This window comes from Lissotriton vulgaris, chromosome 6, assembly GCF_964263255.1.
Source record: "Lissotriton vulgaris chromosome 6, aLisVul1.2, whole genome shotgun sequence".
Classification (NCBI taxonomy): Eukaryota; Metazoa; Chordata; class Amphibia; order Caudata; family Salamandridae; genus Lissotriton; species Lissotriton vulgaris.
Genome location: NC_141694.1, coordinates 1,562,706,804 through 1,562,719,609, shown reverse-complemented (window position 1 = coordinate 1,562,719,609; position 12,806 = coordinate 1,562,706,804). Strand labels below are relative to the sequence as shown.

The 12,806-nt window shown below is 43.5% G+C and overlaps 1 protein-coding gene across 1 annotated transcript in view; it reads left to right on the top strand.

Moving 5' to 3' along the window:
• The window catches only part of BFSP1 (beaded filament structural protein 1), a 191,610-nt gene that overhangs the window by 109,444 nt on the left and 69,360 nt on the right, over positions 1-12,806 (top strand). The window contains exon 5 of the mRNA XM_086925440.1: positions 8,962-9,069. Coding sequence (XP_086781566.1) covers positions 8,962-9,069 — 108 coding nt within the window. The remainder of the gene's footprint in view (positions 1-8,961; positions 9,070-12,806) is intronic.

Genomic DNA, 12,806 nt, shown 5'->3' with positions numbered 1-12,806 from the left:
ACTTTGCGCTGTACTTTACCTGGAAACTGCCTCCTTTCAATGGTGACGCTAGTCGACGTCAACCTGGGCCCGCAAACAAGCAGTGGGGCTCTTCCCCGGCTGGGCTCAGCCGCTTCACATAAATCACAACAGGTAGCCCCAATGGAAGAGCCCACAAGTTGTTCCATTATTATGATTTTATTCATGAAGACAGCTGCAACAAGTAAAAACAGACACACTGCATCTCAATTCATATGCCAGACGCGTTTCGGGTAAGCTCTACCTTCTTCAATCAATCAATCAATCAATCAATCAGTGGTTTGTAGAGCACGCTACTCACGCACGAGCGTCTCAAGGTGCTGGGGGGGTGCTCCAGTTCAGTCGAAGAGCCAGTTCTTGAGGTCTTTCTTGAATGTGTGCAAGGTTGGGAAGCGTCAGATGCTTGCAGGGAATGTGTTCCAGGTTTTGGCTGTGATGTAGGAGAAAGCCCTCCCGCTCGTTCTGCTTCTGTGGATGCAGAGGACCTCTGCTAGGGCATGGTCGGCAGAGCGGAGATTCCTCTTGGGTGCCTGGAAACATATTCGGTTGTTGAGGTATTTGGGTCTGATGTTGTTGAGGGATTTGTAGGCGTGGGTGAGGAGTTTGTAGGTGACCCTCTTCTCGATGAGGAGCCAGTGGAGGTCTCGCAGGTGTTGGGTCATATGTTCGTGGCGCGGTGTCCCTAGGATGAGCTGAGCGCATTCCTTCTGGATGGTTTGGAGCTTGCGGAGAAGAGTTTTGTTAATTTCGGCATAGAGGGCGTTGCCGTAGTCAAGCCTGCTGGTGATGAGTGCCTGGGTGACGGTCTTTCTGCAGTTGGGGTGGATCCATTTGAAGGTCTTACCGAGGATGCAGAGGCAGTTGAAGCTGGCAGAGGAGACAGCATTTATTTGGCGGTTCATGGAAAAAGAGGAGTCAAGGATTATGCTGAGGTTCCGAGCATGGCCTGTCGGGGTGGGTGGGCTCCCAAGGGCAGTGGGCCACCAGGTGTTGTCCCAGGCGCGGAGGTGCAGGGTCTGAGGATGAGGACCTCGGTCTTCTCGGAGTTGAGCTCTAGGCAGCTATCCTTCATCCACGCTGCCATGTTTCTCATTCCTTCCTGGAAGCTGAGTCCGGTGATTTCTGGGTTCTTTGTGAGGGAGAGGATAAGTTGGGTGTCATCAACGTAGGATACGATGCTGCGCCCATGATGTCTGACGATGGCGACGATGGGGGCCATGTAGATGTTGAAGAGCGTTGGGCTTAGTGAAGAGCCTTGGGGTACTCCGCAGATGATGCCAGTGGGGTTGGAGAGGAAGGGGGGGAAGTCTGACCCTCTGGGTTCTGTCGGAGAGAAAGGATTGGATCCAGTCGAGGGCAGACCCCTGTATTCCTGCGTTGTTGACCCTGGTGGCTAGTGTGCGATGTGAGATGTTGTCGAAGGCTATGAAGAGGTCTAAGAGGATGAGGGCTGCGGTTTGGCCCTGGTCAAGCAGCATGCAGATGTCATCGGTGGCAGCAAGGAGGGTGGTCTCGGTGCTGTGGTTGCTGCGGAAGCCAGACTGGGGGGTGTCCAGGATCTAGTTTTCTTCGATGAAGGTGGTAAGCTGAGCGTTCACAAGTCTTTCTGTGACTTTGGCTGCAACAGGGAGGAGAGAAATAGGCTAGTAGTTCTACAGGTCAGTAGGGTTAGCCGTTGGTTTCTTGAGGAGGGTTTCACCTCTGCATGTTTCCACTCATCGGGGCAAGTGCCGGAAGTCAGGGAGGAATTGATAGCATGGCCTAGTTCGGGAGTGATGGCAGTGGCGGCCCTGTGGAAGATGTGCGGGGGCATGGGTCTGTTGGGGCTCCTGAGTGTGTCTTCTTCATAGTTGGGGAGATTAGCTGGACGGATGTGGTGTCCCAGGTGGTGATGGTCGGCTTCTCGGCGGTGGTGGGTGATGTAGTGCTGTCTTCTGCCAGCTCGCTGAAATTGTCGTAGAGGACCTTGATCTTGATGTGGAAGTAGGAGCTGAGTTTGTTGCAGAGTTCCAGGGAGGGAGCGATGTTTGTGGCTTCGCAGGAGGGTTTAGTGAACTGCTGAAGGACGTTAAACAGTTCCTTCATGTTGGATGCGTTAGTCTTGTCTTTATCGCTGATGAAGGTTCCTTTGGTGTCCCTTATACGCTGGTGGTAGTCCTTCATGGCGATCCTGTGGTTGTTATGTGCTTCCGTGGTCTTATGGTTCCGCCAGGTTTTTTCCAGACATCTGCAGGTGCGTCTGGCTTCTTGGAGTTCGGTGATGAACCAGGCAAACTTAGGCAGATGTTGTATGGCAGTCCGTCGGAGAGGTGCCAGCTTGTCGACGCAGCAGGTGACCCAGTGGTGGTATTCCCTGGCTGCGGAGTTGGTGTCGGTGTTTGGCTTGGGGGGGTTTTGGAGGAGGGTGGAGTTTAGGTGTTCCTCTGTGACCTTACTCCAGTTCAGTCGAGGCGGGCATGGGGCGGGTTTGGCTGCGGTAATGGTGTTGAAAGTGAAATGGGCGCAATGGTGGTCTGTCCAGAAGAGCTGGGTGGTGTCGCTGAAGTGGATTTTTCATCCTTCCGCGAAGATGGGATCGAGGGTGTTCCCTGCTCTGTGAGTGAAGATGGCGTTGGGGTTGTGCCCTGCTCTGTGAGTGGGAGTGCTCACGACCTGTTTCAGTCTCAAGTTGGCGTGGTTCTCGAGGAGAGCGGTGGAATTGGGGTCCTGGCTGTTCTCGAGGTGGAAGTTCAGGTCTCCAAGCAGAATGTAGTCAGTGAAGGTGACGGCGTGGGGTGAGGCGAGCTCGGCAATGGTGGTTGCGGGCTGGCCGCGGTGTCCTGGTGTGCTGTAGATGAGTGTACCGTGTAGAGTGGTCCTGGGGCTCATCTGGGTCTGGAAGTGGAGGTGTTCCGTATTGGAGTGTAGGTCGCTCGAGCTGGAGGTGGAGAGTCGTAGGGAGGTCTTGTGTGTGATGACAAGTCCTCCACCAAGGTGGTGTGGGTGGTCCTTTCTCTGGAACTTCTAGCCGTCAAGCATAGCTGTGGCAATTTCGGGGCCGGAGGTGGTGTTGGTCCAGGTTTCAGTGAAGAATGCGACGTCGGGTGAAAGGGCGTCGATCAGGTTCCAGATATCCACTGCGTGTCAGTGAAGGGAGCGCACGTTGAGAAGGATGCAGTTCAGGGCAAAGTGTTGTATACATTGTGGCGGTTTGTGCACTATATTTAAAGTCCCTCAGACCAGCCCATGTGAGCAGGGCTATTCGCAAACCCTTATGGTCTTCGTAGTTCAGCAGCAATACTGTCTCAAGTGAGTCTGTACTGTATGTATGCAAAAGTGTCCACAATAACACCCCAGTGGGTTGATGCACATGATACGCTGCATAAGTTGCATACCTTGCGCTGTACTTCACCCGGAAACTGCCTGGCTTCAACACCAGTCGACGCCAACCTGGGTCTGCAAACAAGCGGTGGGGCTCTTCCGCTGCTGGGCTCAGCCGATTCACATAAATCACAACAGGTAGCCCCAATGGAAGAGCCTACAAGTCGTTCCATTATCACGGTTTTATTAACGAAGACAGCTGCAACAAGTAAAAACAGACACACTGCATCTCAATTCATATGCCAAACACATTTCTTGTAAGTTAGATACCTTCTTGTAAGTGAGATACCTTCATTTACTAAACATTTGCCCCATATGCTCAACCACTGTCCCATATAAGAGTAAATGTGATCCTTGCTTTTATAATTACGTTGGCTCAGGGAACCAGGCAGGGTTGACCTATGACACCTCCTATATCTTCTTGTCATTGAACCCCTTCTCATATCAATCAGAGCAAACAAACACATTAAGGGTATCTCCTTTGAGAAGCTTATCCACAAAGTCGCCACCTATGCCAACAACGTACTCAATTTTTCACAAGAGGCGGACAATGCTATCCCAGGAATCCTGCCCAAAATCAACTCCTACGACCAAGTCCCAGGCTACTCCTTAACTGTCGATAAAATCAAAATCTTCAGATTACATAACGTAACTCTCCCACCTATTATGAAAAACACCAACCTACACTGGCAATCCTCTCAAATTAAGTACTGAGGTATACTCTTTAAAAACCACCTCAAAGACACAAAGGAAACAAATGAAGACTATCTAATAAAGAGAATCAAAGATACTCAGACAATCTGGTTACCAAAAGTTATGACTCAGTGGGGTAGTGTAGAATGTATTAAAGTGATGATTGGCCTACAAAAGCATTTTGTTTCCTCCATGTTCCCCATTCAACTTTCAAATACCCTCTTTGAAACTATTGACATAGCAATTTCAGAATTCCTGTGGAAATGAATGAGAAAGAGTAGCCCTGAAGAAACTAAAATTACATTAAAGTTCAGGGGGCCGCAGCATTCCCAACGTTTTGAAATACCAACATGTGTTCCTAATCAAATAGGCCACTTGAAGGTCAATTCCTGTAACACCTAAAACCTGTTTTGGGGTTTTTATTGAGGGAAACGGTGGTAAAACCATATGCCCATATCTGTCTGCTTATCATGAAGACTTTACAAGTACACCACTCCCACCTGATTCTCAAGGACACCATCTTAGCCCTCAACATAGATGGCATTCCTCCTTCTTGGATATCTTGGTCATCTAATAATATCTTGTTCATAAATGACCTTGGTCCAACAAATTATCCTATAACTTTTTCTGAACTACAAAAATCCTATAACCTCAAAAACATAAAATTCTACAATGGTCTCAAATTAAAGGTCATGGTAAAAAAGAACCCTATCCCGCACAATTTGGACTCAATGCCCTTACTAAATAAACTATCCGGAATGCATCATGCTGCATCTTCAATTTATACGTCCCTGAACTCCACAAACACTAACAATCGGATCACATTAAAATTCAATTGAAATGGATTAAGCCAGATCACATCTCTTATAATTCCACCTCAAAGGAGCTTCCATGGAAAGACATTTGGACATACTGTCTTAGGAATCTCCATCAACCTTCTACAATGTAAATATTGGCTACTACATAAAGCTTATTGGACTCCCCAAAAACTTTCCAGAGTAGGGCTTCTAGGTGCTGACACATGCTGGAGTTGCCAAAACACCCCAGGTACCCTTTCACATATGCCATTTATTGCAACAAACAACAACACTTCTGGAAGGAAATTCAGAAGACCATTAAGGCAATTTTCAACACAGATATCATCTTAAATTTCCCTACAATCACCTTAGGCCCCAGGTTTACCCAACCAGATTTAACCAATCAGATATGAGTCTTCTGGATCTCCTTCTAACGATAGGAATCAAAAGCATTGTATTCAAATAGAAAACCTTCCAAAACTAATCCTATCACACATGGTGGCCGTGGGTCAGCTTCACGAGAAGCGCGAACAATAACATCTCAAACTATAACAACACCAGACAGTCAACTCAGAAGTTATGGAATATTTTAGGCTTTTGCACACAAAAAGTATAGCTTCCATAAATCACAACTCTCACTTCATCCAGGTTGTGAATACCCTACCCCCTACTTGTTCTAGGTGCCTAAATACACTACACTGCTTACTGTCACACTGATTTGAACTACTCTGTATTCTCTCTCGCTTTCTCTTTTTCTTTCTCTCTTTCCTCTGTCCCTGTTTCTTTCTAGAGTGACCTTATTTCTTACCCTTTCCCCTTTCCCCATTCCCTAAGCCCCCAACCCTCTGGGTCTAGCCAAATTAATATCCTTGTACTCAGAAATGATTTTAGATCTACAATTTGAAGTTAATATTTGGATGTTTTATTGAATGCTATGCTGTTCCTACAGTTATTGTCAAATACCCTGTACATCATCCTCTTCGTATCCCCAAATAACAATGAAAGACTTTGAACAAAAAAAAATCAAGACAGCTTAGGTGATCGCATGGTAACGCCCATGTACCATCCATGGTACACCCCCTTAGTATGCCCCCTAGGTGCTAAGTAATGCAAAGCAGCACTATGTGCTGCTTTGAATTAATTGCACGTGATTTTACAGTGCTAAACAAGTTAAGCACTAGAAAGAAAATAGGTAAAATAGATTTTGCGTCACTTTTGTGTAAAATCTCATCGAATACAGCTCTATTTAACTGATCTAGTCATGTAAGAGACTGTAAGGTCGACAGAAAAGGTTTCCTCTGTAAAGATGCAGCTGTCATGAGGAACTAATGACTACCAGGCAATCAATGCCAGACTTGTGTTGCGAGAGCATCATACAAGAAGCTGAAGGCAATCAGTCCCACCCAGGAGCTAAGCAAATAGTATCAGCAAGTTGTTGAATCTACATGAAGACAGATGCCAGTGGGACTGAAAATCAGATAAGGAAGCTAATTACATAAATTCCTTCTTGTAGGAAGCAGAGTGTCACCCTCAAGAATCTGCAGTTTTTTTGCTTTCAGGCCTGTGGTTTCTTTCAACCTCTGCTATGAGTGAGTCTCCTTAATGAAGCAATACTCACTGTAAGATTCTGTGCTGATACTGCCAGTGGTTACTTTTTAAACTAAGGTATAGTGTTACATACCATGCATAGAAGGCAGTGTGCAGGAAACGTATGAAACACATGAATACATTATGCCTGGGTGTGAAATTCTGCTCTGTTCGCGGAGTATGCAGAGTTTTTTCCACTCTGCGAACTTTAAGTTGGCGAGCGAGGAATGTCTTACTCCAGGCTTCCTCCAGACCACCTCCCAGTGAGATTTCTCAACACAAAAAAAATGTAATTTGTGTTGAGGAAGCTTCTGCTCAAGTTGAACATCTACTAGAGCAGCAGCAAGATGCAAAGTCCTCTTGCACTGCTCACCGAACCGTTTGCGCTAATTTTTCCAGTGCAGGACAAACACCCATCGCAAAAAATCATCATGAACGGGGCAACCTAATGCAATCTGCCGTTTGCGGTACTCCGCGTAGAGCGACACAGTTTTTTTGTAGCAGAACTCCACAAACTCCTCCTAGGCCAAGAATACATGTCTGTAGACTGAACAAGGAAGACTATTGTCTAACTCAGCCTGGCATTTTCTTACTAATAGCACTGTGGTAGATGGGATACAGAATAAAATGGATATGGATTGCTAAAGCCTTTTGTTTCAGATGGAAATTCAGTAATACATATGCCCTCTCCTATTGGTTTAATTGTAAAACCTGCAGTTTTTAAACAGTTTTTTTGTGCTTTAGATAGAGTATGCCAACAAAATATTTTTAGATTGACAGGATATAGTTTTCCTTATATACTCAGTGGTTACAAACAATATCCAGAGTTTTTTTTTTCTACATGTGTCTGTCATGTACTTTTAACCTTAGACATATTTCCATGAGCAAGGCCTAATGGAATTTATGCTTTGAGATATCCTGCTGTACCATAATATTTAGTCCAATGGCCAGATGACTGCTCACAGCTTTCCTTGAACAATTGACCCATACGGAAAGATTTTGTTTTTTCCTGGCAGAGGATTCGGGAAGAAATCTCCATAAGGTAATTACCTGCCTCTCCATGATAAGCACTGGCAGAATGATACTTATAAGACATGGGGCAGGCAAGCAGACCTTTGGCTCCAATCAATATGTAGTGGAGTTCTTTGGCGTTTTGAGGAAGGAAACCATACCTGGTTGTGCAGAGCCTTGCTCAGACAGACTGAACATTTCTTATGTGTCTTCAAGCTTCCATTTTGGATATTTTCAGAATGCTTTCAAAAGGTTTGTATAGTGTGAGAAATGTTCCCTGAAAGTGCCAGCTGAGGTCATGGGATGAGGTGGTATCGCCTTCTAGAACTCTCCTGGTACACTTATAAACCCCTGCATAGAAAAGACCATTGGAAAAGAAGAGGAGCAACAGACGTAGCATGCAGGACCCAATCCCATGGCTAAACAAGTTACTGGAGTAGAAGTGCCATCCGTAGCAGAATGAAACCAGCCCTTTTGAAACTGGTCTAATAGGGCCAAAGACATCCTAATGTAGGAGGCCAACTCATGAGCAAGCTTTGTTCCACTCTGAGCAGGTCCCCTGGGGGCTTTGTGGCTGATGGATATAGAAAGTGTTCACCACATCCAGCAGTTTTAGGAGAATCCACTAGGCAGCCTGTGAGCTGTGGATTCACCTGGGACACCAAGAGTTTGTCACACTATTAACCCAATTATTCTAACCATAGGAGGCGGAACTACTTGAAAGTTGACTCTGCTGGGGGGAAAATAGGTTAACACCTCCTTCACTGAGTAGGTGAAATCTGAATGTTTTACAACCACATTCATACATACTTCTGCGACTCACGATTCGGAAGGGACGACATAAACACGCACCTTCCTAATACAAACGTACAAACCCTATTTTGCGAGTTAGTAAAAGGTTATAGACTCACAAGACAGGGTTAGTACATGTGAAAATGTTACTTAGCGGACGCAATAATTGAATTCTCTGTTTACGACTGCTAAAACCTTTTGTACATCTGGCCCATAGTCTGGTAGATCTTTCAAGAAAGCCTTTATATGGCGGGAACACTGTGCATCCAAAGTAAAATTATATTCTTCCTGGCTGTAAGGAATCTTTCAGTGGTGCCTCAGGAAATCAGTTTTAGTATGTTATGCTGTAAAGCTTGTCTAAGGGAAATTTATACTGGAATATGGGAATTGGGTACATAGAATAAAACGTCCCAGCATTGAGAAATGTCAATAAATATGCATGTGTTTGCCTTTTTGATTTCGATATCTGTTATATTCTGTTAGGACTTTAATTTCAGAGCCTGGCAAAGCTGCAATCAGATACAAGGCTCTCTAGGTCTTGCAAGATACCCAAGAAGGTTTATCTCAGGGCCTGAGATAACAAATCTTTTAAAACTTCTTGATCTCTGTGTTGTAAATAGTGGGTTCGCCAACACATGCTCTATACTTTAATAACATACTAAGCGTGTCTAGAAACAATAACACTTTCTTTTATCTCGCTTAGGAAAAGTTGATGTCAGAAAGAAAAATTCCAATTCTTCAGAACCAGCTGGAGGAGTACAAGACCATCCTATGTCAGCTACAGGCTCAAAAGGTTAAGCTGCACACAGAGGTATGCAACTCTTCAATCAGAACTCCCGCCCACCTGTTGAGGTGTCACAGGAGTGCACTTTCTTATTCTACAAGCATAGGCAAATCACTTTATTTCAATGCCATTATTTGCATAGGATTGTACATTAGTAGGACTCTGTGAAACACTAGCAAGGGTCCTCCACATTTCTGTGATTTTGCTGTCCATAGTTTGACTTTTTTGATAAATAGAAGAATGGATCAGGATTTGACATTTCATTGGATGACAGAGCCTGTTTAATCAATGAGAATATTATTTGTGATAGATAATTTGGGAATTTTCATGGGTTCCACATTAAAGGGGCCATGCAGCAAGTGATGTCACAAAACATTTCAAAACCTAACTTTGATCATCACACAGAGAAACATTCTAGAATGGGTACAGTTGATGATGGATGACTTGTTAAATAAAAACTGCCTCTTTTCTCTACACTGGATGATCCAGGTTTCTTCCATTACTTATAATCAGTCAGGTATGATGCAGCCTAAACATGTGGTTATATTTGGCCATAATTAAATTAAGCCTTCTCAACCCTGGCAGAATATTGTACCATCTACGTGACTCGCTATTATATAAGGGATAACGTGCCCCCCCTGACATAAATTATAAGGATACTGCAAGTTACTGAAGCATTCTATAGACATATCAAAGAACAAGGCTGAAGGTCACTTTCCTTTATAAGGTTATGGAACTTCGAGGTGACTTGCAATATCCTTATCATGTAAGCAGGAGGTACTTTATCCCAAATAATAGATGGTCAAACCATCACCTTTGCCACATACCACTGAAAAACGTGGAGCATAGCCATTTCATATGAAAGAGTGAGCATGTTTGCAAACATGAAGAATATAAATAAAGTCTCCGGTGCAAAATCAAACACATCAAAAACCTGTTAGGTATGTGTTGCAAACATTTCTTAGAAACAGTTTAAAACAAGTGAATTTAAAAAAAACAAAGCTGCAGTAGCTTGGAATAAGTAGAAAAAGGCAGAAAGATTCTAGTTTTTCTCTATGAAGTGCAAAAATAAACATATTCTGTCTACTTGCCATTGTAGGTTCGTAAAATAGAGCATTAAAATGAAAATCAAAGTTTTTTTTCCATTGTTTTAAATACTGCCTCAACTATGCTTTGTGACCTGACCTGTCTTTCACCTTGGTTGCTGGCCCGCAGGAAACGTGACACCAGAACTCAACTGTAATAACTTATAATAGTCCAGCTGTGGCATCTTTTCTTTATAGTGCATCACTAGTCACTAATTCTAAGAAATTAGAGATGTGCATTTTTACAGAAATTACGGAATGCCATGTATTATAGACAAATTACAGCGGCTCCAAACAAACTACCCCTCTATTCCAATGTATTGTTTGTTTCACTGGCCATGAGCTAAAAACCATCTTGTTTCCCACAAACTAACTAATGCGCCAGGGACTGCCCAGAACTTTGCTCTCCAGTTTGTCATTCAGTTTTTCTCTCAGCGCGGGGACACACTAGCTAATGTAACCAGGCGCTTTATAAGCTTCATATAAATAAATGAGAAGTTTCCATGATGCCGCTATATAATTTGTATAACGGCTGTTCTGATCAATACCATGTACCGTTTGCTGGAACGTTGAGGGCAATACAATGACTGGACACTATCTGCTGTGTTTACCAACAGGTACAGAGACACACCTTCATAAATGGTGAACGCTTAATGTGTAGCTAAAAGTCTTGTTAGCTCTCACCCAACGGGAAGCCAAGCAGAATGGTTTGTCCTTCTTGAACAAAGCTCAGAATCTAGCCCTGATGCCCCTTGATTACTTTAAATAATTTCTTCCTCTCTAAATCAGGATGATTCAGCTAGTAATGAGTTAATCTTTACTGATATAGATATGCCATTTATTTATTACTTACTCTGTAATTTTCCTAAAAATTCACCAACTTTCTGAAGATCATGCATTATCACTCGTTCGGTAAATGACATAGATCAATTCCAATGGTGCTCCTTAAGCACCGGCAATTCAGACTTTGGAAATGGGCAATGCCACAACTTTGTCAGATAGATGAAAATGTTACCAGATGGAATATTCTTCATGTCACTGTGGACAGCCCACAGCAGCACTGGACGGACCTGTAAATATCCTCAGTGCCCAATATAGGATACCAACAAAAGGACTAAACAATGCACTCCATCTTTATGCATCACTACAGATATAAAATTGGTAAGTACCCACATGTGGAGGAGATTTGTAGACTTACCCTCACTATAACACCCTGGCTTGTGTGTGGGCCCACTTCAATCCAGCTTTCTAATATCACACATTGAACCAACTTTTCTCACATATACCACGATAGCACTAATACCCTTATATACATACACCCAAAATGTTTGATGGATTTGATGAAAATCGGAGCACTTCCTGATCTTATTCAGGTGGAAAGGGAAATGTAAATGAGAAGCTACTTACTTAGCATTCGAATATTGTTTATGACATTTCAAAGAGTCTAGAAAGCACCATATAAATACCAACACAATAAAATATGGCACTGTATCCAAAAATTACAAAAAGTACAGTGCAAAATAAAGTCAGACAAAGTACACAATTAGAAGACCACAATAGGGCTCAATGATGCCAAGAAATTTTTTGGAAAAATAAGCCTTAACCTGTTCGGTACCATGGATGTAACGGTTACGTCCATTAGTTCAGCAGCGCAGGTGTACCATGAATGTAACAGTTACGTCCTCTGCATACCACTAGATAATCAATCTGCTGAAAACAGCAGAGGGATTTCCTTTTTTTGGGCCTAAGAAGGTGGGGAAGAGTTTCCCCAACCTTCTGAGATATTTTTTTCTCTGTAATGATGATCGCATGCATTACGCGCTGATGTCCTCACATTGAAAGTGAAACTGTGTCCTCACATTGAAAGTGAAACTGAAATAAGCCAATTGGCGTGTTTCAGTTTCAGTGCTTTAGTGCTTGCAGGGCTATCTCAGCCTGTAATTTAAATGCTGCTTGTACGCTGCAGCATAGATTGTGCCACTGTTTCGACTTGACAGTTAAACGAATTGCCAAATCTTAAACTTCCCTGTCATTTCATACAAGTCATCCATAATGTAGGCCCTAGGTAGCCCTAAGGACACACTGCAAATTAAAAGGGAGGACATGCACTTTTATGTTTTGCATGTCCTGGTAGTGACAAACAGCCTATTTCGTTTTTCACTACAGTGGGGCCTACTCAGTTTAGTTCAGTTTGACTTTATTCGGTTAAAAGAATAATAACCATAAAAGTACATAAAAAAACAATTCATAATGAAACAATATCAGTACATAGTGCAAAGCTTTCAATTAAAACATGGATTAAATTTAAGTAAACATGGGGACCCCTTCCCAACAGATGGGGATAGTCCGCCTTTAACCTTGTTGACAGGATATGTGGGGTACTTTGGATAGAAATCATGTAGGTCCCATACAGATATGGGGCCGTCTCCTATTTGGGGCGGGTTAGATCGTAGATAGGGGACAATGTTCCTATTTCTAAATTTCACAAGGATCAGGTCCCCACTGATGTCTTTGGTTAAAGACCCTAGCCAGCCCACCCTTCTAACACACAGGTTTCCACCGTCGTGATAGGGTGCAAGTGGTCTATTTTTAGATAGCCAAAATATGACCTTATTTAAAAGCTCCTGGCGACTTTCTGGTTTCCCGTGGGAGGGTGCCGGTATTCCTGAGAGTACAAGA